Source organism: Mastigoproctus giganteus, chromosome 3 (assembly GCF_048544385.1).
Source record: "Mastigoproctus giganteus isolate SK-2022 chromosome 3, ASM4854438v1, whole genome shotgun sequence".
NCBI lineage: Eukaryota > Metazoa > Arthropoda > Arachnida > Uropygi > Thelyphonidae > Mastigoproctus > Mastigoproctus giganteus.
In genome coordinates this window covers 48,675,520-48,699,593 of record NC_143577.1, presented here as the reverse complement: position 1 = coordinate 48,699,593, position 24,074 = coordinate 48,675,520, and the positions used below count along the sequence as shown (strand labels likewise).

The 24,074-nt window shown below is 39.0% G+C and overlaps 1 protein-coding gene across 1 annotated transcript in view; it reads right to left on the bottom strand.

The window, feature by feature from the left end:
• Positions 1-24,074, bottom strand: part of Neurl4 (neuralized E3 ubiquitin protein ligase 4) — a 636,447-nt gene that overhangs the window by 459,904 nt on the left and 152,469 nt on the right. The window contains exon 8 of the mRNA XM_090369970.1: positions 684-951. Within this exon, the coding sequence (XP_090226096.1) occupies positions 684-951 (268 nt within the window). The remainder of the gene's footprint in view (positions 1-683; positions 952-24,074) is intronic.

Sequence of the window (24,074 nt, the reverse complement as noted above, 5' to 3'; positions counted from 1 at the left end):
GCAATATCTGTTTCCTTAATGAAAAAACAAGTTGTCCAGTGGGGGGAGCATGAAAAGAACCATGATTATTATTCAAAAAATGATGCGATTCTGTGAGATTCATCTGGGCCACAGAAGAAGCCCCCAAAGCATCAAACAATATAACATAGTTATAAAAAACAAAAGGGGAACTCCTCAAGCCAACACATCTGGTCCCTGGATACCATTGCACAGTCCTGGGATGGCATTGTGGATTCTTAATCTGTGCTCTGTATGTGATACACCTAATTTTTGTGCACAAACTATGAAGTCGTACTTACCAAATTATCACATACAACAAAAAATCGTGCAACAAACTATGTCCTATATCAAACTACCAAAAACCAAACTGTCTGATACAACACGTTGTTAGGTATAAAATTGTCATACAATGAATTATTTTACACCTAATTGATGTGATCCCATATTAAACATGCACATTTATTCATCACTAGCACAAGCTTGATCAAAGGCAATAATCATGCCTCCTCCTCTGCTTCCATAAGCCACATACAAAATTCAGTCTCATTTCTTTATAGTTACATCTCGTATACAGTACTTGTACAATAAACTTTTAAAGCCTTCTATATACAAGTTCAAATTCTGGTGGTACATTACAATAAATCATATTACATAATATATTACAAAATTACAGACTGAAATACCTTTAGCTTATTTAGATTAGGTCCATACTCATCACTTATTGTTATGCCATTGTACATTATGCTGCTGCTTGTCATCATCCATGTTCCAGAGCGCAAATTGGTCATGGTGGATGGAAATTCTAGATCCATGGGAGAATGTGTAGTGACACCAATTTCTATAGAACCTGCCCATTTTGTAACAACACGTTCTAAGGCAACTTCAAATAATTCACCAGAATGTAGAGTACGTGATGTAAGCACAACTGCATTATTACATAATTCAAAGGCACTGAAATATAAAATTTACAATATAACTATCATTAATATAACTTATTTTCATGTACTTCCAATCTTATTGCATTAGACAAGATTTATCTCGTTATCCATTTATCTCATTTCTCAAAAGCACATATTACTTTTCTGTCAATAACCACACACGTGTATATTGACAGAATGTGTGTATATTCTGCTGCTTTAATCAGTTTTCTTTTTCTTATCTTATTTAATCAGTTTGCTTACTTTGGTTTTATCAGTTTGCTAGTGAAAAAAATTGATGGAACCTCAATTTTTTTCACTAATCAGTTTTTTTACAATAGTCCAGTCTACTGCACTATTTTCCAAGAGTTAGAGCACTTGTATACAAGGCAAAATAGGGCAAATTATAGTCAATACCACAAATATCTTTTATATCATATATAATTATAGAATGATTATCAATGTATACACTTGAAATTGTTGTTGAATTCAGCAATTTCAAGTGCAGTCATCTCACAATTAATCACATAGCACAAAAAATAATGTACTGACTTTGTAGTTGAAACATCTACAACAGAAAATTATTATAAAAATCCAAGTAAACAAAGTACTTTACATAACCATATTATTATTATAAAGAATACAGATAAGCATGAATGCACATAAGGGATATTATACTTCTCTGTTGAAAGGACTATTTATTTGTAAAGTAACACCAGGAAATTTGTAATGAGCTGCATAAATATGTGAGATCAAGGCCATACAAGGGAAAAACTTTTCTGGTGTACACATTTGTTTGTCTAGATTACTTATAAAAAAAAAAATATATATATATATATATATATATATATATATATATATACAGTGTTTCAAAATTATGTATACACACTTTAAAATTTATATTTAATGAACAATATATACAAATGTAAATTTTTTTTGATACTTTGAAAACAAAAAACATTAATTTTTTTATAACAATAAAACTACTTTAATTGTTCAAAATGCCCTCCATTAGTATTAATGCATGAGCGACATCTATCTTCAACAGATCTACATACTGAAATGCACAAATCAGGTGAAATGTTTTCTGCTTCTTATTGAATTTTCATCCAAAATTCTTCCAATGTTTACAGTTTGTGACTGTAAACCCGATTTTTCAAATATTCCCAAGCAAAACCGTGGAGGATATTCAAAAGCACTTCCTCGACTACCTATCCATTGATCATGAAATTCTTTATCAAGATAAACACACATTTTAAAGTTTAATTCATTCATTATGAAAACACTTTTATGGTTTAAAACTAGCTCTTGTGAACACAGTCTTGTTGATTTTCTTGGAATGCACAAGATTGCATTTCTTATCAGCTTTCATTACATCTTGATGAACGTTTTCATTACTTCTTGATGTCTTCTTCCTGCCACATGCTAAGTTAGTGATATTCTGAAATGGTTCCATGCTCCTCAAATTTATACCACAAATAAGTAATTGTTAAATGTGTGGGTGCTTTTGTACTGACTTTGTACAAAATACAGGAATATCACGATTTCCAAGCATGCTAACTTCACTGACACTTTCATATTTCCAATACCATTTTATAATTGCCTTTCTTCCTTCAAAACTTAATTGGGTACTCTCCATTGTTTTAGAGGTATTTATAAAATAAAACAAAAATTAAATTATTGTAAAAAAATTGTCTATTTTGAAATACCCTGTATATATCAAATTTTAACCTTATTCAGTACACTGTGATAATTTTTGTAATTTTGGTTTCATTTTCAAGTCAGATATTTTTAAATATAATCCATTATTTTGACATTTTTGTTATTTAATTTTTACTTAAATATAATTATGATTTCAACTGGAAAAGGTATGCATAACATGTCACTGACAATTCACATGAGTTACAGCCTTTTTCTCTTGTAATTGCTGTTGCACATATGCAGAACTTTCTCTATCTGGTTGGTATTTTTTTTCTCTGTGTATTAGCTGTAGGGAGTACAATAACCTTAAATGAAAACTTGGGGAGATCAAATTTCCGAGAACACAAGTCAATGCCCAAGGAAAAAACTGAACTAGTGGCTTGACAGAGACCCGAGTGTATAATTCTATGCTGGGAAACACTCTCCTGAGTTCTGTTACTGGATATTTCAGTGCAGAATATTCTGGTTCCACAAAAGTTAGTCTTTTTTCAAGGGGAACTGGAAATATTTTCTTTAATAAAGACAGATGGAAAAGAATCAGTATGTCTGCCAGGTGTAAAAATTGATGGCTTGCCTAACCATTTATCAATTTTTAAGGGACTAAAAGGTGTTTGGTGATCCATGTATATACTAATGACTTAAAACATAAATGAACTGATAACTTGATTAAGAAATAATATCATGCTGGAAAAATGACATGAGAAGGTAACTTGATTAAGAAATAATATCATGCTGGAAAAATGACATGAGAAGGAGAAAAACATGTTCTTGTATCTGAAATTTGGTCCAGACGTAATAGGAGGGAAGATATAATGATAGCCTTGTCGATTAACTCTAGAGACTTCAGGGACCATGCAAGACTTTTATCGAATGAAAGTTTTCTCAGCACAGCCCTAGTTAATAGAAGAAATTTGTTTTGTAAACATAAAATTCATTTGAACAGATATGGCAAAAGGGATTTTGTAATGTCATAGAAAGACCAAGAGAAGTAGCAGATGAATTGAATAGGAACTGGTAACAATCTTTAGAGTTGAAAGAATGTTCAAACCATGAAAGAACAGTAACAAAAAGTCAAATCTTGTAAATTAAGTGACATGGCTTGGAGAAGAGTCGATAGAAAAACTACTGAAGCTGAACAAGTATAAAGCTTCATGAATACAGTATATACCCTATATAGTAAAAAAAAGGCTGCAGTTGAGTGCATCATCCAACTGGGGGATTATGGGAGCGATGGGAATATTGCAGGTTAGTAACATAGGCCAAAGTCACACTGCATCCCCTCTACGAGTATTTGTGTCTGACCTGTAATTGGCTTAGGCACAGAAAGAAACAGTGAAATAGGGGCAAAAGCCACCAGCAGTCAAATAACACTGAGAAAAATGTCTTCAAGCAGATAAAGGGATTCATCAGAGTTGTAAAAAGCCAAAAATTATAAAATTTAATTTGTCTGTATAGTAATTCCAGAAGCATGCTGAAAAATTATGCTTCACACCAACCAATAATTGTAATTTTTACTGCAAACGAAAATACATGCAATAAATAAAACTGGTAAAAACAGATGTATTTACAATAAATGACGGTTAAAATAAAATGAAATGATGGTAAAATATGACTAAAATGGAAGTTAAAATAATATCAAAATATAATAGTGATAAAAGTGCTAAAAACTGTAGCTTTCAGAGACGGCAGCTCCTTTCTCAACAGTGCGCTTCTGTTGTATGACAACATCCTTAAATAGCAGGCCCACGGCACTCGTCACATGGTTCCACAGGAATATGGTTGGAATTTCCACATGCGTACAACCGGAAATGGCTCGGGAGCGCACCAATAAAAAACGTTCATCACATTCAACAATGACGGCTTCAAGGAGGGGATGCATACGGACACCCCTATCCCTGCTGATGGTGTTAGCCGCCCCAATGCGCAGGCTCTCTCAAGCCATTTACGGTCCCAGAACCCATGAGCCCAGTCAGTGATGACCACAACTTCAGGGGAGATCTGGTGCTGCTTCTCCCAAAAATGCTCCACCACAGCAGACTTCGCAAAATTTGCCGTTCTTATAGCACTCATGTGCTTACCCTGTCTCACCAACATAACAAACCCCACAATCCGGTCACTTAATTTCACATACCACCCCACTGCTAACTTCTTTTGATATGGGGTCTTTAACTTGTGATATCACTGTGTGCAAAGCTCCATCCTGGAAGCTGCACACAGCGTATCTGGCACCCACGGACTGTACGTGCAATGCATTCAGTAAAGCCTGGATAGTAAGGAATGTATGCAGTGATCATAGGGGTGGGCGACTCACTACGCATGGACCCTACCCCTCTAATGAATTTATCCAAAATCCTCTGGGGAATAGCCACATTTCTTGAGGTCTGCTGTGACTCTAATAATTTCTCTCTCTTTATCCTCGGGGGTACTGCAGTGGGACCCAACCCTATCTATTAGGGCCTTAACTACACTGATCTTGAGTTGGCTGGTTTGTGCTGAGCTATAATGGGTATATTGTCCCCGGCACATGGGTTTCCTTAAAACATTAGTCTTAAGTCTACAACGTTCTCTGATCACCAACCCATCAAGAAACGGGAGGGATCCCTCTGCCTCCACCAGCAATGTAAATTGAATGAAAGGGGAGAAGCTGTTAAGCACATTAAGTATTTATCTTCCTTCCCCTTCTGTATAATTGTAAAATTATCATCCACATATCTTTTCCATTTACGTTTGGGAAATTCCAAACCATCAAAGCTCCAAATTCCAATTCTTCCATGGCTAAATTAGCCACAATAGCATTAATGGGGGAACCCATGGCCGTGCCATGAACTTGCCTATACATAATGTCTTGGAAGACCAAGGTGGTACTGGATAGGCATAACTCCACACCTTCACAAATATCATTAACACTTAACAAAGACCTGGTAATTAAAGCCGCATCCTTTTCCAAAGCCCTTCTAACACATTGAACTCCAAACCTAATAGGAATACACGTGAACAGGGAAATAACATCAAAAGAAGAGTAGGAGACCGGCGGAATTACTTAACAAGTACAGGTCACTGTTGAAAAAAAGCCATGATTTAGGTTTAATTTGAAAGTGTCTGCAATTCTGCCCAGACACAACAGGAGAGAGTATATGATGACAGCCCTGTCGATCAATTCGGCCCTGGAAAGATTGTGAAAGGCTCAAGGGATAGAATATTTTTTTTCAGTCTGGTCTGTACTTGTTAACAGGAGAGACTGCTTCTACAAGGATGGGATACACTTAAATAGAAAGGGTGCAAGAATGTTTCCTGATGCTATCGAGGCAGTGTTAGGTGGGTCGCAAAACTGCTAGATTGGGGGAAATACAAGAACTAATAGATTAACAGTAGCCACTGGCAGAGGTGAAAATGATTCTTGCACTGCTTTTATTGAAATGAGCAGCAGCTTGGAAAATAAGATGCAGGATATTTCAGAGACTGCTGAGAGTCATTGGGGTACAAGTAAACACATGGGTTGTGTTAGGGTGGCTAAGAGGAAGAGCAGGTGCATGCATACTTGCGTGTACACCAATGCTAGGAGTTTAGTAAATAAATTTGATGAATTTGAGGTATTGCTCAAAGCATCAAAGGCGGATATTGGTGGAATATCAGAGACGTGGTGTCACACAGATATAAGCAATGCAGAACTGGAATTTGGGGAGTACGTCTACAGAAAGGATAGACAGGATAGGAAGGGAGTTGGGGTTATGCTATTAGTTAAGAAACACACAAAATCCAAGGAAGTGAAGCCAGTCGACATCGCTCGACAGTGCAGTGTCGAGTCAGTTTGGTGTGACATAAGCATTGGGAGATCAAAATTGAGAGTAGGAGTGTGTTATAGGCGTAATGACTCTCATGAGTATAATAAGAAACTGTAGAGGGAAACAGAGTGGGCCAGTACATCAGAGAGTCTTATAATGGGGGATTTTAATTTCCCCATTATAAGACTCTCAATTCCCAGATATTGACTGGAATTTGTGGGTTGGTCACTCACACACTAGCAAGGCTTTTGTGGAATTATTGGATGATTGTTTTCTAAATCAGCATGTATGGGAGGCAACTAGAGGGAGCAATACTCTTGATTTGATTCTCAGTAGTGATTCTTCATGCATTAAGAATCTGCAGATACAGGAACCACTAGGTGGCAGCGATCACAGTGTGCTGAAGTGGGATTTACTCAAGGAGTTAACTACCATCAGTGGTAAAGGGAAGAGTTATTGCTTTTGTAAAGGCGACTACGATGGTCTGAGACAGTATTTAAATTCTATACAGTGGGACCAACTGATGTTACCAACAGCAAACTCAAAATGGGAAGCATTCAAAGAACTTATCTTGGAAGCTACTAGGCTTTACATACAACTAAGAAATATTGTTCAAGGTTCAGGCCTAAATGGATGTCAGATGACCTAATGAGACATATGGCAGAGAAGAAAAATGTATGGGATACATATAAATTAACTTGTGACACAGAAGCCTATGATAGATATAAGTTGATCTGTAACCAAGTTACAAAGGAGGATAGGCAGACGAAGGCAGATTACGAGAAATCTTTGGAAAGGGACGCAAAGAAAAACAGCAAGGAGTTCTTTACTTATGTAAACTCTAGAAGGAAGGGATGAATCAGATTGGTCCACTTGATATCGATGGTTCAACTGTTGATGATCCTGCTCAGGTAGCTAACAAACTAAATCAATATTTTCCATCTACATTCACACATGAAGAGTTATTCAGGAAGGGGAATGCCATAGATGAATTAAACACTGGCAGTGATCTAGATGATCTTGTAATAATTGAGAGTAAAATGGAGGAGAAATTGTTGAAGATAAATACAAGAAAGGCACCTGGGGTGGATGGGATCTATCCAATTATATTAAAGGAGGCAGTAAAGGAAGTAAGCAATCCGTTAGCCATAATTATGAGAGCTTCCTTGGATTCAGGGGAGGTACCCACAGACTGGAGATGTGCAAATGTAACCCCAATTCACAAAGGAGGATCAAAGGCTGACACAAGTATTAGTATTATTATTAGCCATATGGTGCAAGGAAGCCTGAGGCTTATGCTGCACCAGCCAAAAAAAATCTGAATTACCCCAAGAGAGAGTCAGAAGTAGAAGGGAATCACCAAGAAAGGGAAGAATGATGATATCCAGCTCAGGACCCTGGGTGTGCCAAGCCCATACTCACCAGATGTGAGCCCCTGCGGTTAATTATAGACCTGTGAGTTTAACTTCTGTTCTACGAAAATTAATGGAAGCACTGGTTAAAGAAGCACTGCAGGATCATCTTGACAAGAATTCAGTTATAGCTCAGACACAGGATGGTTTTGTTAAGGGAACGTCTTGCCTGACCAATTTGATTGGATACTACGATGTAGTCACAAAAGAATTAGATGCAGGGAATAACTTTGATATTATATATTTGTATCTTAGAAAGGCTTTTGATACTGTTGCACATGGAAGACTGCTGCACAAATTGGAGCAGTGTGGCATTGGTGGAAAATTGTTGCTATGAATAAAGGGATGGTTGAGTGGCAGAAGACAGAGAGTGGTAATTAATGGACACTGCTCATCGTGGACTAATGTTATTAGTGGATTCCCTCAGGGTTCAGTGTTGGGTCCATTGTTTTCTGTATTTATAAATAATACTGATGATGGTATATCAAGCTTAATGTCCAAATTTGCACACGATACAAAGGTTGGCAGGGTTGTTAAGGACGCTACTGATGCTATGCTGCTGCAACAGGATCTGGAAAGGTTGAGCAGAAAAGGTGGTAAATGAAAAGGAAAGGTGGCAAATGAAGTTTAACACTGACAAATGTAAAGTACTACATATGGGAAACAGCAACCCCAGAGCAACGTATCAACTCTGTGGTACTACTCTGACAGTGGTAGAGAATGAAAAGGACCTGGGGGTAATTGTGCAGGCAGATACGAAGTTCTCTAAGCAGTGTAGACGGTCTGGAAGAGTAGATCATGGTGTCTTGTCAATGATATACAGGTTTTCTAGCAGGGATAAGGAGGTGATTATTCCCTTGTATAAGGCAATGGTCAGGCCACACCTTGAGTACTGTATACAGGTCTGGAGGCCTCATTTCAAGAAGGATTAGAGCTGCTGGAACGAGTACAGAGAAGGGAAACAAGGTTAGTGAACGGAACGAAGGGTTGCTCTTACGAAGAAAGGCTTAAGTTTTGCAAATTACAGTGTCTGGGGACTAGGCACCAGCGAGGTGATCTGATAGAGGTGTACAAAGCCTTGAATGGCTTGAGCATGCTCAATGCTGATGGGATACTGCCTCTTGCTCTGAATAATCACCTGAGGGGGCATAAATTCAAATTGAGGAAAGACAGATGTAGGATAGATGCGCGGAAATTTGCCTTTAGCCAGCAGGTAGTGGGTTGGTGGAACAGACTTCCATCCCTTGTTGTGGAAGTTGATAGCCTAAATAAATCTAAGGCTCAGCTGGACAGGTATTTTGAACGAACGGAGGGGTGAAGTGGAAGGGTTTTTTTTTTTTTTTTTTTGGCTGGTGCTGCATAAGCTTGCTTTCTTGCATCATATGCCTCTACTAATGCTAATGCTAAGAAATCATAATCTCATTTTCACTTATAGACTGTTCTTTTATAAAACCTACAAAGTCCTTACTATCTTTAATGACAAAATTAGAACATTCCCACTATAGGTGCAATTAGTCTGGCAAGATATCCTGATAAAGCATAGGTAGGACGACCTAAGAATGATACAATTGATCTAAGTGGGATACACACTTTTTGTATCTTCAGAAGTCCATAAAACCTGGGTAAACAACAATCTGTGGTATGTAGGGACCAAAAAACCTCCCTAGTTATCCTACCTAACTTATGCCAGTGCTGAATAATACTTTTCACCTGCTGCTCCAAGCTGACTAACGGATTTCTCCGAATAACTTTATACGTGGTGGTATCCTGTAGAAGTTCTAAGGCTTTTTTACAATACTCCTCTTTATCCAAAATAACTGTGGATCTCCCTTTATCCACTGGTAAGACTATGATTTTATCATCTGTTTGAGTTCATGCAAGGCACGTCTGTAGTTGACACTAAGGTTAGAGGGGGGCCATCCTGGCATGACTCAAATAGCCGAAGTCCTGATACGTATTTCATTAGCCTGGGTCTCCAACAACTTGCTAATGGCTCTCTCAATGCCCATGGCTATTTCAGCAATAGGTGGTTTACTTGGCATCAAAGCAAACCCAGTAGTACCTCCTCCTATTCCTTTGAAAGCCGCTTACTACTCAGGTTACAAATGAAATTAGCACTTTTTTTTTTTTTTTTTTTTTTGATTTGGTAGTTGTTGGCGCATCGGCTTCTGTGGCCATATTGCACCTCCCAAGGTTTTTGACAGTACTTTAATCCAAGCCCGAGGCGGGAATCGAACCCGCGACCTTTGGGTTGCCGGGCAGGTACTTTACCCACTCGGCTAGCCCGGTCTGCGAAATTAGCACTATCGTTGTCATTATGCATAATCGCTGCCTCTTCCAGTAACCTATTAAATTTGTTAATTTGCCTCTGCTTATAAATGTCCGAAACTCTAATTGTTTTACCCAGCACTAACCTGATTACCAATGACCGATGAACAGGAGACACCACACTGTTGATACATTCTAGGGCCAGGCCCATATGCCTTCTAGTGTACCTCAAATCATCATGCAGTTTGCGTATCCAAATATCTAGTATCCTTTTCTGGTACCGATTGGTGACGTTAACCAGATGATCATCATCAAACGGCACTTTAATACGTAATCCCCATGGAACAAGTCTATGTGCTTTACATCGGTATGCAAATCTTAAATGCTGTTTCTGTTTGGCCTCCATCATGCTATATTTCTCAAATTCACGGACATGTTGTAACACAGTATGGCCATAAATATTAAAAATGTCTCCAAACAAACCTACGAGGTTGGGAAAATTCAAGTTGAAAAATTATGCTTCACACCAACCAATAATTCTAATTTTTATTGCAAACTAAAATACATGCAATAAATAAAACTGGTAAAAATAGATGTATTTACAATAAATGACAGTTAAAATAAAATGAAATGATGGTAAAATATGACTAAAATGGAAGCTAAAATAATATTAAAATATAATAGTGATAAAAGCGGTAAAAACTGTAGCTTTCGGAGATAACAGACTCCTTTCTCAACGGTGCGCTTCTGTTGTACGAGAACATCCTTAAATAGCACGCCCACAGCACTCGTCACATGGTTTCACAGGAATATGGTTGGAATTTCCCACCTGCGTATTGGAACCGGAAATGGCTCGGGAGTGCGCCAATAAAAACCGGTCATCACGTTCAAGAATGATGGCTTCAAGGAGGGGATGCATACAGACACCCCTATTCCTGTTGATGGTGTTACCACTAGCCGCCCCGATGCGCAGGCTCTCAAGCCATTTAAAGTCCCAGAACCCATGAGTCCATACATTCCTTACTTTGTTAAGTATTAATGATATTTGTGAAGATGTGGAGTTATGCCTGTCCAGTACCACCTTGGTCTTCCAAGACATTATGTATAGGCAAGTTCATGGCACGGCCATGGGTTCCCCCATTAACGCTATTGTGGCTAATTTAGCCATGGAAGAATTGGAAGTTAGGATCTTTGACGGTTTGGAATTTCCCATACATAAATGGAAAAGATACATGGATGATACTTTTACCATCATACAGAAGGGGAAGGAAGATAAATACTTAATGTGCTTAACAGCTTCTCCCCTTTCATTCAATTTACCTCGGAGGTGGAGGCAGACGGATCCCTCCCATTTCTTGATGTGTTGGTGATCAGAGAAGGTTGTAGGCTTAAGACTAATGTTTTCAGGAAACCCATGTGCCGGGGACAATATACCCATTATAGCTCGGCACAAACCAGCCAACACAAGAACAGTGTAGTAAGGCCCTAATAGATAGGGTTGGGTCCCACTGCAGTACCCCCAAGGATAAAGAGAGAGAAATTATTAGTCACAGCAGACCTCAAGAAATATGGCTATCCCCAGAGGATTTTGGATAAATTCATTAAAGGGATAGAGTCCACACGTAGTGAGTCACCCGCCCCTGTGATCACTGCATACATTCCTTACCATCCGGGCCTTACTGAACGCATTGCACGTACAGTCCGTGGGTGCCACATACATTGTGTGCAGCTTCCGGGACGGAGGTTGCACACAGTGATATCACAAGTTAAAGACACCATATCAAAAGAAGTTAGCAGTGGGGTGGTATATGAAATTAAGCGCCCGGATTGTGGGGTTTGTTATGTTGGTGAGACGGGGCAACAACTTAAAGAATGTCTGGGTGAGCACAAGTGCTATAAGAACGGCAAATTATGCGAAGTCTGCTGTGGTGGAGCATTTTTGGGAGAAGCAGCACCAGATCTCCCTTGAAGCTGCGGTCATCACTGACCGGGCTCATGGGTTCTGGGACCGTAAATGGCTTGAGAGCCCGAGCATTGGGGCGGCTAGTGGTAACACCAACAGGGATGGGGATGTCCGTATTCATCACGTTCAAGAATCCGTCCGCATTCTTGAACGTGATGATCGGTTTTTATTGGTGCGCTCCCGAGCCATTTCCAGTTCCAGTATGCAGGTGGGAAATACCAACCATATTCCTGTGGAACCATGTGACGAGTGCCGTGGGCCTGCTATTTAAGGATGTTGTCGTACAACAGAAGTGCACTGTTGAGAAAGGAGTCTGTCGTCTCCGAAAGCTATAGTTTTTAGCGCTTTTATCACTATTATATTTTAATATTATTTTAACTTCCATTTTAATCATATTTTACTGTCATTTCATTTTATTTTAACCGTCATTTATTGTAAATACATCTGTTTTTACCAGTTTATTTATTGCATGTATTTTAGTTTGCAGTAAAAATTAGAATTGTATGTTGGTGTGAAGCATAATTTTTCAACATGAATTTTCTCAACCTCATAGGTCTGTTTGGAGACAATTCCAGAAGCATTCTAAATACATTAAACAAATTGATATTTTGATTAGGTCAACCTAATAACTGCTGATATAACAGAACTAATGAGAGACATCGTGCCATCCAGTGATAGGGAATGAAGAATTTAACTATGCTGAATACAGTGTTCTGGAGGGACAGGCTGGGTCAAAGAGGAAGTGGGAGTCATGCTTCTTATCAAAAGCTCTCTGAAGGTGATCAGACTGCACCCAGAATCAGATCACATTTCAGTGTAGTGCAAAATGACTTGTGTTCAAAGGAAAATAACAGATTGGTGTATGTTATAGGCTAAATTATTCTGAGGAGTATGGCAATCTCTTTAGGAAACTTGAGTGGACAGTCAAGTGTGATTTCCTCATTATGGATGACTTCAACCTACATCTATATATTGGAAATTGTGGACTGGCAATAAAACATGGGAAACAGATTTTTGAACCCTTTGGATGATTATTACTATTAACAAACTTTACACAGAGGGAGAGTACAAGAGATGCTAATATCGTTGACTTGGTTTTCACTAAGAATCCAAATTGAAATCAAAATTTGATAATGCAGGAACTAATAGTGGATAGTGATTACCATGTCATAAAATGGGTGTGTCCAAAGAGATTTCTGTAATAAAAAGAAAAGGTGGGAACTTCAATTTCTAATGAGGGAATAATTTCGATAAAGTCAAGAAATACCTCAATCCATTGTAGTGGATTTAGATATTTCTGGACTCTAATAACTGGAGAGACAAGTATATAATGTTGGATATGAGTTCATTATGGGTAATATTCAAGAGATTTATCCTGGAAGTTACAAATGTATTTGTAACTTCCAGGATAAATCTGTGTAGATAATAATACACAGCATCATAATTGTAAAAACTATATGTGTTTATCAGTGGGCAGCAAACTCACTTAAGAATCTGGTCACATGTGGGAAGTTACAAAATCTGGTGGTCCTCCACCTGGATGTGCACTACAAAGGAACATAATTCACAATAACCTAAGGCCAACTCCTTATGCAAGATGAAATATATGTATGGATTCTGTGGTAAGCCATTTCGTTTATTAGCATTAGTAGAGGCATATGATGCAAGAAAGCAAGCTTATGGAGCATCGGCCAAAAAAAAAAAAAAAAAAACCCACTCCCATTTCACCCCTCCATTCATTCGAAATACCTGTCCAGCTGAGCCTTAAATTTATTTAGGCTATCAACTTCCACAACAAGGGATGGAAGTCTGTTCCACCAACCAACTACCCACTGGCTAAAGGCAAATTTCCACACATCTATCCTACATCTGTTTTTCCTCAATTTGAATTTATGCCCTCTCAGGTGATTATTCTGAGCAAGAGGAAGAATCCCATCAGCATTGAGCTTGCTCAAACCATTCAAGGCTTTATACACCTCTATCAGATCACCTCGCTGGTGCCTAGTCTCCAGGTAGACACTTCAATGATAAAACACATACAAAACAATGAAATCGAAGCATGAAGACAAGCGAAGGATAATAATTTCTCTATATATCCATTCAAGAACTTGATGCTTTTTCACTGTACTTTTCGCTCGAAGAACACATTGTGCTAGATATTTAGAATTGGATAGCTTGTGGTCAACTGCATGGGGGGGGCCTCAATTTTTTCATGATACAATGTCATGTAACAAATTTTGTGAAATTAAGTAGTTCATAAGATTTGACATACATTCTTCGAGGACAAGGAAATGACAAATTTGCTTTAGCTTCAGAAATATGGTGCAAATTTATTTCCAATTGTAAAGCTTACTATACACCTGGAGCAAAAATTACAACAGATAAGCAGCTTTTTCCAAATAAAGCTAGATGTCAATTCACCCAGTATACAACCAAAAAACCACACAAATCTGGTATAAAGTTATGGCTGACAAATGACACAACTTTCAAAATATCCACTGATTGGCTTTCCTTATTTGGGGAAAGACAATATGCACCCAGATAATCAAGCACTTTCTGAATACGTCATCCTAACCCTAATGGAACCATTTTTTGAATCAAGGATGAAATGTAACCACTGATAACTTCATCTGTTTTGAATTAGCAAAGTTGTTTGGTTTTTAGGAGCATTAGCAACTAAGGCCATATTGCGCCGGGATATGCGGTGGTCATTCCCTGACCTTTCCGCATCCTCCATATTTGGTGGTGACGGGCTCGAACCCCGGTCTAATCAAGAAGCGTGTGCTATGCACTGCTGCTCCTTCCCACCTGGCTACGGAGTCGCAGAATTAGCAAAGAAATTAGTACGAAAAAAATGCTACTATAGTGGGAATCATGCTTGTAAAGAAGTTCCAATGTCTATAAAAAAGAAGGCAGAATTATATTCCACTTCAGTTTTCAAACTTGATGATTGCACTCTGATGAATTACCAGGCCAAAGCAAATAAAAATGTCACAATCCTGAATACACTTCATATAAGTGTTCTATAAGTAATGGTACAAAGAAGAAGCCTCACACAATATTATATTACAATGAAACAAAGTATGGGATTGATGTTTTAGACCAAATGGCTAAAAAATATTCAACAAAAGCAGGTTCATATCTTTTATAATATATTAAATCTTGCAGTAATCAATGCATGGATTATTTATAAAGAAATGACAGGGAAATATCTCAGAAGTTGTTTATTGCTGCTCTTGAAGAAGTTTTCAGAAGGTTGAACTGGTAGCAGAAAGGAGTCAATGTGAATGGAGAGTACCTAAACCATTTATGATTTGCAGATGACATTGTGATCATAAGCCATGATCCCAAAGAATTAGAGGAAAATCTTAATCAGTTATACAGAGTTAGTAAGGATTTCGGACTAAAGATGAATATGGCAAAAACAAAAGTAATGATTAACAAGTATGCTACAGAAAGGGATATAATCATTAAAGGAGCAGAAATTGAAAAGATGGATTCATATACTTATCTTGGACAAGTCATTGGCTGTAATAACGATAAATGGCTGGAAGCCAAGAGAAGAATAAATTTTGGATGGATAACATTCAGGAAATATAGTCATATACCAAGGAGCAATATCCAAATTTGTCTGCAACGTAAAATAATGAACCAATGTATACTTCCTACTATGACATGGAAGTGAAAGTTGGGCACTTACCAAAAGAATGGAAGAGGAGCTGAAAACTACACAAAGAAGAATGGAAGAGAAGCTGAAAACTACACAAAGAAGAATGGAACGAATTATGTTAGGAATCAGACTGTTGGATAAGAACAAAAACACATGGATTAAGCAGCAACTCAAGTAAAGGACATTCTTATCAAAACTAGTGAACTGAAATGGACTTGGGCAGGACACAGAACTTGAAGACATGATGACAGATGGAATAAGAAAATAACAGAATGATACCCAAGAGGAGCTAAAAGAAAACCTGGAAGACAGCAACGGAGATGGACAGATGAAATTTGAGAGTTCCTGGGCAGTAAATGGATGGCCATTGCACAAAACAGAAGGAACTAGAAAGTTGCTGGAGAGGCCTTCATCCTGCAGTGGCTGAATTAAACTGAAAATGGCTGATGATGATGACAGGGAAAGTTATGAAGAGAAGAGATTTTTTTATTGAATACAGCTGAAGAAATCAGAAAAGAATATATAGATTCATAGAAAGCAGCAGCTTAAAACTAGTAACGAGTAACAATAGTTTTAAGCATCAGTGCCAAATTAGGCGATGTAAAGCAAACAAAACTACAGAAATGTGCACTGTGTGTAAAAGGTAGGTATGCAGAAAGTACACAGGAACTGCTGGAAAAAACTGTCATTGCCCTTTCTTCTAGTGTTTACATACGTAAAGTCTGCTGTTTTTTCTTTGCATCCTATACCAAAGTTTTCTCATAATCCACCTTCGCTCCTGACCACCTTTGTGACTTGATTACAGACTAGTTATTAGTTTATATCGAACATAGACATCTGCGTCGCCCATCAATTTATATGCATCCCATGCATTTTTCTTCTCTGCAACAAGTTTCATCAGTTCATCTAACATCGATTTAGACCTGTTCCTTGAAGAATATATCTTAGTTGGTATGAAAAGCCTAGTAGCTTCTATGATTAATTTCTTGAATGCTTTCTAATTAGAATTTGCTGATGGTAACAGAAGTTGCTCCCACAGTATAGAATTTAAAACTGTCTGAGACCATTGATGGTAGATACATCTTTAAGTAAATTCCAAATCAATATACTGTGATCACTGCAACCTAGTGGTTCTTTTATCTACAGATTATAAATGCACGAATAATCACTGCTGATAATCAGATCAAGAATATTACTCCCTCTTGTTGCCTCTCTAACATGCTGCTGTAGAAAACAGTCATCCAATAAATCCACAAAAGTCTTGCTAGTGTGCGAGTGACCAACTCAGAAGTTCCAGTCCATATCCAGAAAGTTAAAATTCCCCATTATAAGACATTCTGATTTACTGGCCCACTCTATTTCTCTGTACATCTGTTTGTTGTACTTATCAGAGTCAATAGGCCCATTACACGCTATCATTTTTGTTTTCCCAGTGATCATGTTGCACCAAACTGACTCAACATTGCACTGACCACCTGTTAAATAGATGCACTGCCTTAGATATTATGTGCTTCTTAACTAAGAGTATAATCCTACACCCTCCTATCCTGTCTGTATACATTGTACTCTCCATATTCAAAATCTGCATCCCTTATATCTGAGTGACACCAATGTCTCTGAAATCACAACAATGTCTGCATTTGATGTCTTGACCAGCACTTCAAATTCATCAAATTTATTTACTATACTTCTAGCATTGGTCTACATGCACCTGTTGTTAATTTCAGTTACCCTATCACAGCCCATGTATTTACTTGTTTCATGATGACTTCTAGCAGTTCTTGAAATCTACAGCAGCTTGCTTTCAAGGCTGCTTCAGTTCCAATAGAAGCAGTGCAAGAATCACTTTCACCTCTGCCTGCAACTATTGTTAATCAATTACTCTGTGAATTCCCTCAAGCTAGCAGTTTTCTGACCCATCAACCTCTAACCCTGCCTTGATAGCATCAGCAATTCTTGTTAACAAGCACAGACCACACTGAGAAAAATTCTACCTCATGAACCTTGCACAATCTCCCTAGGGCTAAACTGATTGACAAGGCTCTCATCATATACTCCCTCCTATCATGTCTGGGCAGAATTGCAGACACTTTCAAATTTAACCCTAACTCATGACTTTTTTCAACATAGCCCTGCACTTGTTAAGTCTGCAGATCTAATCATAATGTCATTAGTGCCAACGTGCACAACAATCACCTTTTTGCCCTTAAACGATGATATCTACTCTATAATGTCATCAATGTTTGCCCCTGACAGACATACCCTGGTACTATTTCATGTCTCCTTTTTGCACAATATATTTCCTGTTTCCGTGACAATAGATTCACTGACAACAACTAGCTGCTGTGGGACCTGCACATTTCTTCATCATGCACTGAGGTTCTTCCACATTTGAAGTGTTTATACCAATGTGCAACAACACTGTAACCTGGGGAGTCTTCTCCATAAACAGCAACCATTTCTTCGTGGATTGTTTTGGGTGTTTTCCCTTCCAGAATGAGGAACCAAATCACTGATATGTACTCCACTTTTATCTATTGTGACACCTCACTTCATTCAGTACTGAAAAGAAAACAAAAGGTGAATTGTTAGATCAAAACAAAAATTTGTGTGGTCGCTATAGAGATTTCAAAGGCAACAAATAAAAAAAAAATTTCATCTTTGTATCACAACTACTTTTGAGCAAATGAATACAAATGTTTTTTGAACACCCCTCATATATCATATATCAGCTGATCATAGGTAATTGAACAAACTAAATGAGTATTTTGCATCTACATTCACCCATGAGGAGTTATTCAGGAAGGAGAATGCCAGAGGTGAGTTAAACTCTGGCAGTGAGCTGGATGATTTTGTAATAACTGAGAGGAAAGTGGAGGAGAAATTGTAAGATAAACATAAAAAAGGCACTTGGGGTGGATGGGATCTATCCAGTTATATTAAAGCCCTTAGCCATAATTATGAGAGCTTCTTTGGACTCAGGGGAAGTACCCATGGACTGGAGATGTGCAAATGTGACCCCAATTCACAAAGGAGGATCAATGGGCGACACAAGTAATTATAGACCTGTTAGTTTAACTTCTGTTCCAGGAAAATTAATGGAGGCACTGGTTAAAGAAGCACTGGTTGGTTGGGTTTTATTGGCAGATTAGCAACTAAGGCTATAATGCGCCAAAACCTGGTCATAAAAAAGTAAAACTTTCAGCGGCCTAATGAATTAGATCACTAAGTCAAGGTATAAAAACAAGTATAAACTGTAAAAGACAAATATCAATAAACAAGTAACAATTTTTTAAATATCAATAAAAAGGTTTACTGATTTCAAAAAGCTAAAAATAGCAGACACATGGTCATTGTCAGATAAAATCTGACTGAGTGTATACGGCTCAGTCAGATGGTTAAAAGCGGTAAAACAAATATTGCTAAAAACTGGACAATCAATTAAAATGTGTCTGATTGATAAAATTGTGTCACAGGACTCACACATAGGAGGATCGTTAGCCCTCAGCAAATACGAATGTGTCAAATGACTATGTCCTATGCGGGTCCGGTCAAGAACAACTTCCTCCTTACGATTCCTGCACAGACTAGACTGCCACGGTTCAATTACAGGCTTTATATGATATAATTTATTCGTAGTCTGTCTATTACACGAATCCTGCCATTGGGAGTGTATCTTTTGGTGTATTATTTGCCTGTAGTCTGTATAAGGGACTGACAGGCAGCGATTATTATTGGAAATTGCTGATTTGGCTGCGATGTCAGCCAAATCATTTCCCCTAATCCCAATGTGGCTGGGAATCCAGCAGAAGCGGATTTCACATTCCCGTTCATGGAGAAAGTGAATCTTCTGCTGAATGCAAGACAGAACCAGATGAGGATTATATCTTACAGTTATTAAAGCCTGTAACACGCTGAGAGAGTCGGAATATAAAATGAACCGTTGGTATTGGCATTTACTAATGTGATCCAAGGCTAACTCTATAGCATGCAGCTTTGCAGTAAATATGCTGCATTCAGAGAGAATCTGCTCCGATGTAGTGGTGTCTGTAAAGACAGCAGCAGATCCCACATATCCAAGGCTAACTCTATAGCGTGCAGCTTTGCAGTAAATATGCTGCATTCAGAGAGAATCTGCTCCGACGTAGTGGTGTCTGTAAAGACAGCAGCAGATCCCACATATGATTCTGACTTCGAGCCGTTTGTGTAAACTGGCGCGAAGTCAGAATGTTCAGCTCGGTGTGCTGAATAAAGCTGCAGGTAGACAGATGATGGAGTGTCCGACTTTCCCCAATTTCTAAGGGACCAGTCACATGCTGGAACATGAGCATGCCAGGGTGAAAGGGGTTGCTTTGGTGTTTGGGCAACCTTGTCTACCTTGATCTTAAGTTCAATGAGTAGCTCTTGGAGACGAATACCAAAAGGACGATTGGCAGTCTTGCGGGTGTTGTACAAATTTTCCCATCGTGGATCAAAAACGAATGGCCATGTAGGATGTTTCTGGCAGGGATTTCAGTTTTAAAGCGTACTTTAGAGACAACTGCTTATGTCGAAGCGATAACGGTGGTTTGTTTGCTTCGACGTATAAGCTCTGGACAGGAGATGTTCGATATGCTCCAATAGCGATATGGAGAGCCTGATGATGGACAGGACCCAGCCATCGATGTACACTGTCTCAGGCCGAATTGTATACCAGGGACCCGTAATCTAGTCTGGATCGTACAAGAGCACGGTAAATGCGTAGTAGGGTGCATCAATCCGCACCCCAAGATGTAGAGGAGAGAGAGAAACAGAGAGAGAGAGGGAGAGACCGCAGAATATTCAGGCTTCTTGTGCACTTTGTGCAGGAACTGACAGATGTGATCCAGAAAGGTCAGCTTTTTATCAAATACGAGTCCCAAGAATTTTGTGTCCGCTGCTACTGGAATAGCATTTTGTTCGAGTCTTAATTCAGGTTCAGGATGAAGATTACGGTTACAACAAAAGTGTACGGAAATGGTCTTCTGCGGCGAGAACCTGAATCCATTAGACAGTGTCCACGAATTTAGGCGATCAATGGCTTTTTGCAGTTGTCTTTCAATAACTCTCATGTTGCATGACTGACAAAATATGTTAAAGTCATCAACATAGAGGGCACCGTTTACAGTTGGAGGAAGTTGTTCTGTGATGGAATTTACTTTGATGGCGAAAAGCGTGACACTTAATAATGATCCTTGTGGTACTCCCTCCTCTTGCTGAAGGATCGAGAGAGTGAGGATCCCACACGAACTTGGAAAGATCGATTGGCTAAAATGTTTTTAATAAAAATGGGGAGATGCCCTCTAGGACCAAGGCTATGCAAATCTTTTAAGATGCCAAATCTCCAAGTTGTGTCATACACTTTCTCCATGTAAAAGAATACAGTCACCAAATGTTCATGTATTAGGAAAGCATCGTGGATAGATGTTTCCAGTCTAATAAGATGGTTCAGAGTGGACCGGTTCCTTCAGAAGCCGCACTGGATGTTGAAGAGAAGGTCATTTGATTCTAAATAGCGAGGGAAATGCCAGAGGTGTATTCAACTCTGGCAGTAAGCCAGAGAATCTTGTAATAACTGAGAGTAAAGTGGAGGAGAAATTGTTGAAGATAAACACAAGATAGGCACCTGGGGTGGATGGGATCTATCCAGTTATATTAAAGGAGGCAGCAAAGGAAGTAAGCAAACCCTTAGCCATAATTATGAGAGCTTCCTTGGACTCAGGGGAGGTACCCATGGACTGGAGATGTGCAAATGAGACCCCAATTCACAAGGGAGGATCAAAGGCTGACACAAGTAATTATAGACCTGTGAGTTTAACTTCTGTTCCTGGAAAATTAATGGAGGCACTGGTTAAAGAAGCACTGCAGGATCATCTAGACAAGACTTCAGTTATAGCTCGGACACAGCATGGTTTTGTTAAGGGGAAGTCTTGCCTGAACAATTTGATTGGATACTATGATGCAGTCACAAAAGAACTGGATGCAGGGAATAACTTTGATATTATATACTTGGATCTTAGAAAGGCTTTTGATACTGTTGCACATGGAAGACTGCTGCACAAATTGGAGCAGTGTGGCATTGGAGGAAAATTGCTGCTATGGATAAAGTGGTTGAGGGGGAGAAGACAGAGAGTGGTAATTAATGGACCCTGCTCATCGTGGACTAATGTTATTAGTGGAGTCCTTCAGGGTTCAGTATTGGGTCCTTTATTGTTTTCTGTATTTATAAATGATATTGATGATGGTATATCAAGCTTAATGTCCAAGTTTGCAGACGATACGAAGGTTGGCAGGGTTGTCAAGGACACTACTGACACTATGCTGCTGCAACAGGATCTGGATAGGTTGAGCAGATGGGCTGAGAGGTGGTAAATGAAGTTTAACATTGACAAATGTAAAGTACTACATATGGGAAACAGCAACCCCAGAGCAACGTATCAACTCCGTGGTACCACACTGACAGTGGTAGAGAATGAAAGGGACCTGGGGGTGGTTGTGCAGGCAGATATGAAGTTCTCTGAGCAGTGCAGACGGGCTGCAAGAGTAGCTCATGGTGTATTGTCAATGATATATAGGAATTTTTCTAGCAGGGATAAGGAGGTGATTATTCCCTTGTATAAGGCAATGGTCAGGCCACACCTAGAGTACTGTATACAGGCCTGGAGGCCTCATTTCAAGAAGGATGTAGAGCTGCTGGAACGAGTACAGAGAAGGGCAACAAGATTAGTGAAATGAACAAAGGGGTGCTCTTATGAAGAAAGGCTTAAGTTTTGCGAATTACAGTGTCTGGAGACTAGGCACCAGCGAGGTGATCTGATAGAGGTGTACAAAGCCTTGAATGGTTTGAGCATGCTTAATGCTGATGGGATGTTTCCTCTTGCTCAGAATAATCACCTGAGAGGGAATAAATTCAAATTGAGGAAAGACAGATGTAGGATAGATGTGCGGAAATTTGCCTTTAGCCAGCGGGTGGTTGGTAGGTGGAACAGACTTCCATCTCTTGTTGTGGAAGTTGATAGCCTAAATAAGTTTAAGGCTCAGCTGGACAGGTATTTCGAATGAACAGATGGGTGAAGTGGAAGTGGTTATTTTTTATTTTACTTTATTTATTTTTTTTTTTTTTTGGCTGATGCTGCATAAGCTTGCTTTCTTGCATCAAATGCCTCTACTAATGCTAATGCTAAATACCATATTAAACGAAAATTAACCATTCTCTCCAGGATTTTGCACAGAGAGCTAGTCAGAGCAATAGGACGATAATTAGTAGTGACTTTTGGATCCTTTCCTGGCTTAGCAAGGGCAAGAACGATTGCCTTGCGCCAGGAATCCGGAAACTGCCCTTCAATAAAGATTCTGTTATATAGAAGGAGCAGATGATCCATAGATTTTGGTGAAAGATGCTTAATCATTTCATAATGGATGCCATCCGGTCCAACAGCAATTGCTTTGGAAAGAATGAGAGCTCTTTTCAGTTCCTGTATAGTGAATGACCCATTGTAGGGATAAACACTCTTAGACTTAAAATTAAGCGCCTGTTTTTTGATTTTATGTTTCGGGACCAGGAACTCTGGGGAATACGAAGATGTTGCAGAGATGTTAGAGAATGTTTCCCCCAAGAGAATTGGCTATTGCAGTTGGATCTACAATAGTGCATCCATTATAATCTAGGATTGAAGAAGTGTGGGATGTATATTTTCCCTTCATTTTCCGGATTTTATCCCAGACCAACTTAGTACTAGTGGACTAAGTAATTGATGAAGTAAAACGGATCGACAATTCCTTTTGACTCTGACGGCGGATGTAGCGTGCTTTGGCTTGTGCGCGTTTAAAAGCTATAAGGGTGGTTGAGGTAGGATATCGGCGGAATATTCCCCACGGGTTGTTTTGAGCCTTTTTTGCTGCTGTGAATTGTGAATTCCACCATGGTTTGGGAAATGGTGGAAACCGGGCAGATGTTTTTGGATGGCACTCGCAGCTGCTTGGACGATATTTTCTGTGATGTATGTTACTGCATCATTGATAGGCTCCTGACTGACGGTACTGAGGTCAAAATTTGCCTGATGTTGGAAGGCAGTACAGTCAGCCTGATCAGTCTTCCACCGTGGTAATCTGAAAGGAAGGTTTTTTTTTTTTTTTTTTTGGTAGTTGTTGGCGCATAGGCTTCTGTGGCCATAATGCACCTCCCAATGTTTTTATTTTTTTGCAGTACTTTGATCCAAGCCCGAAGCGGGAATCGAACCCGCGACCTTTGGGTTACCAGGCAGGCACTTTACCCACCTGGCTAGCCTGGTCGGCCCTGAAAGGAAGACACAGTCTCCCACTGTGTAACGAGGTTATCACAAG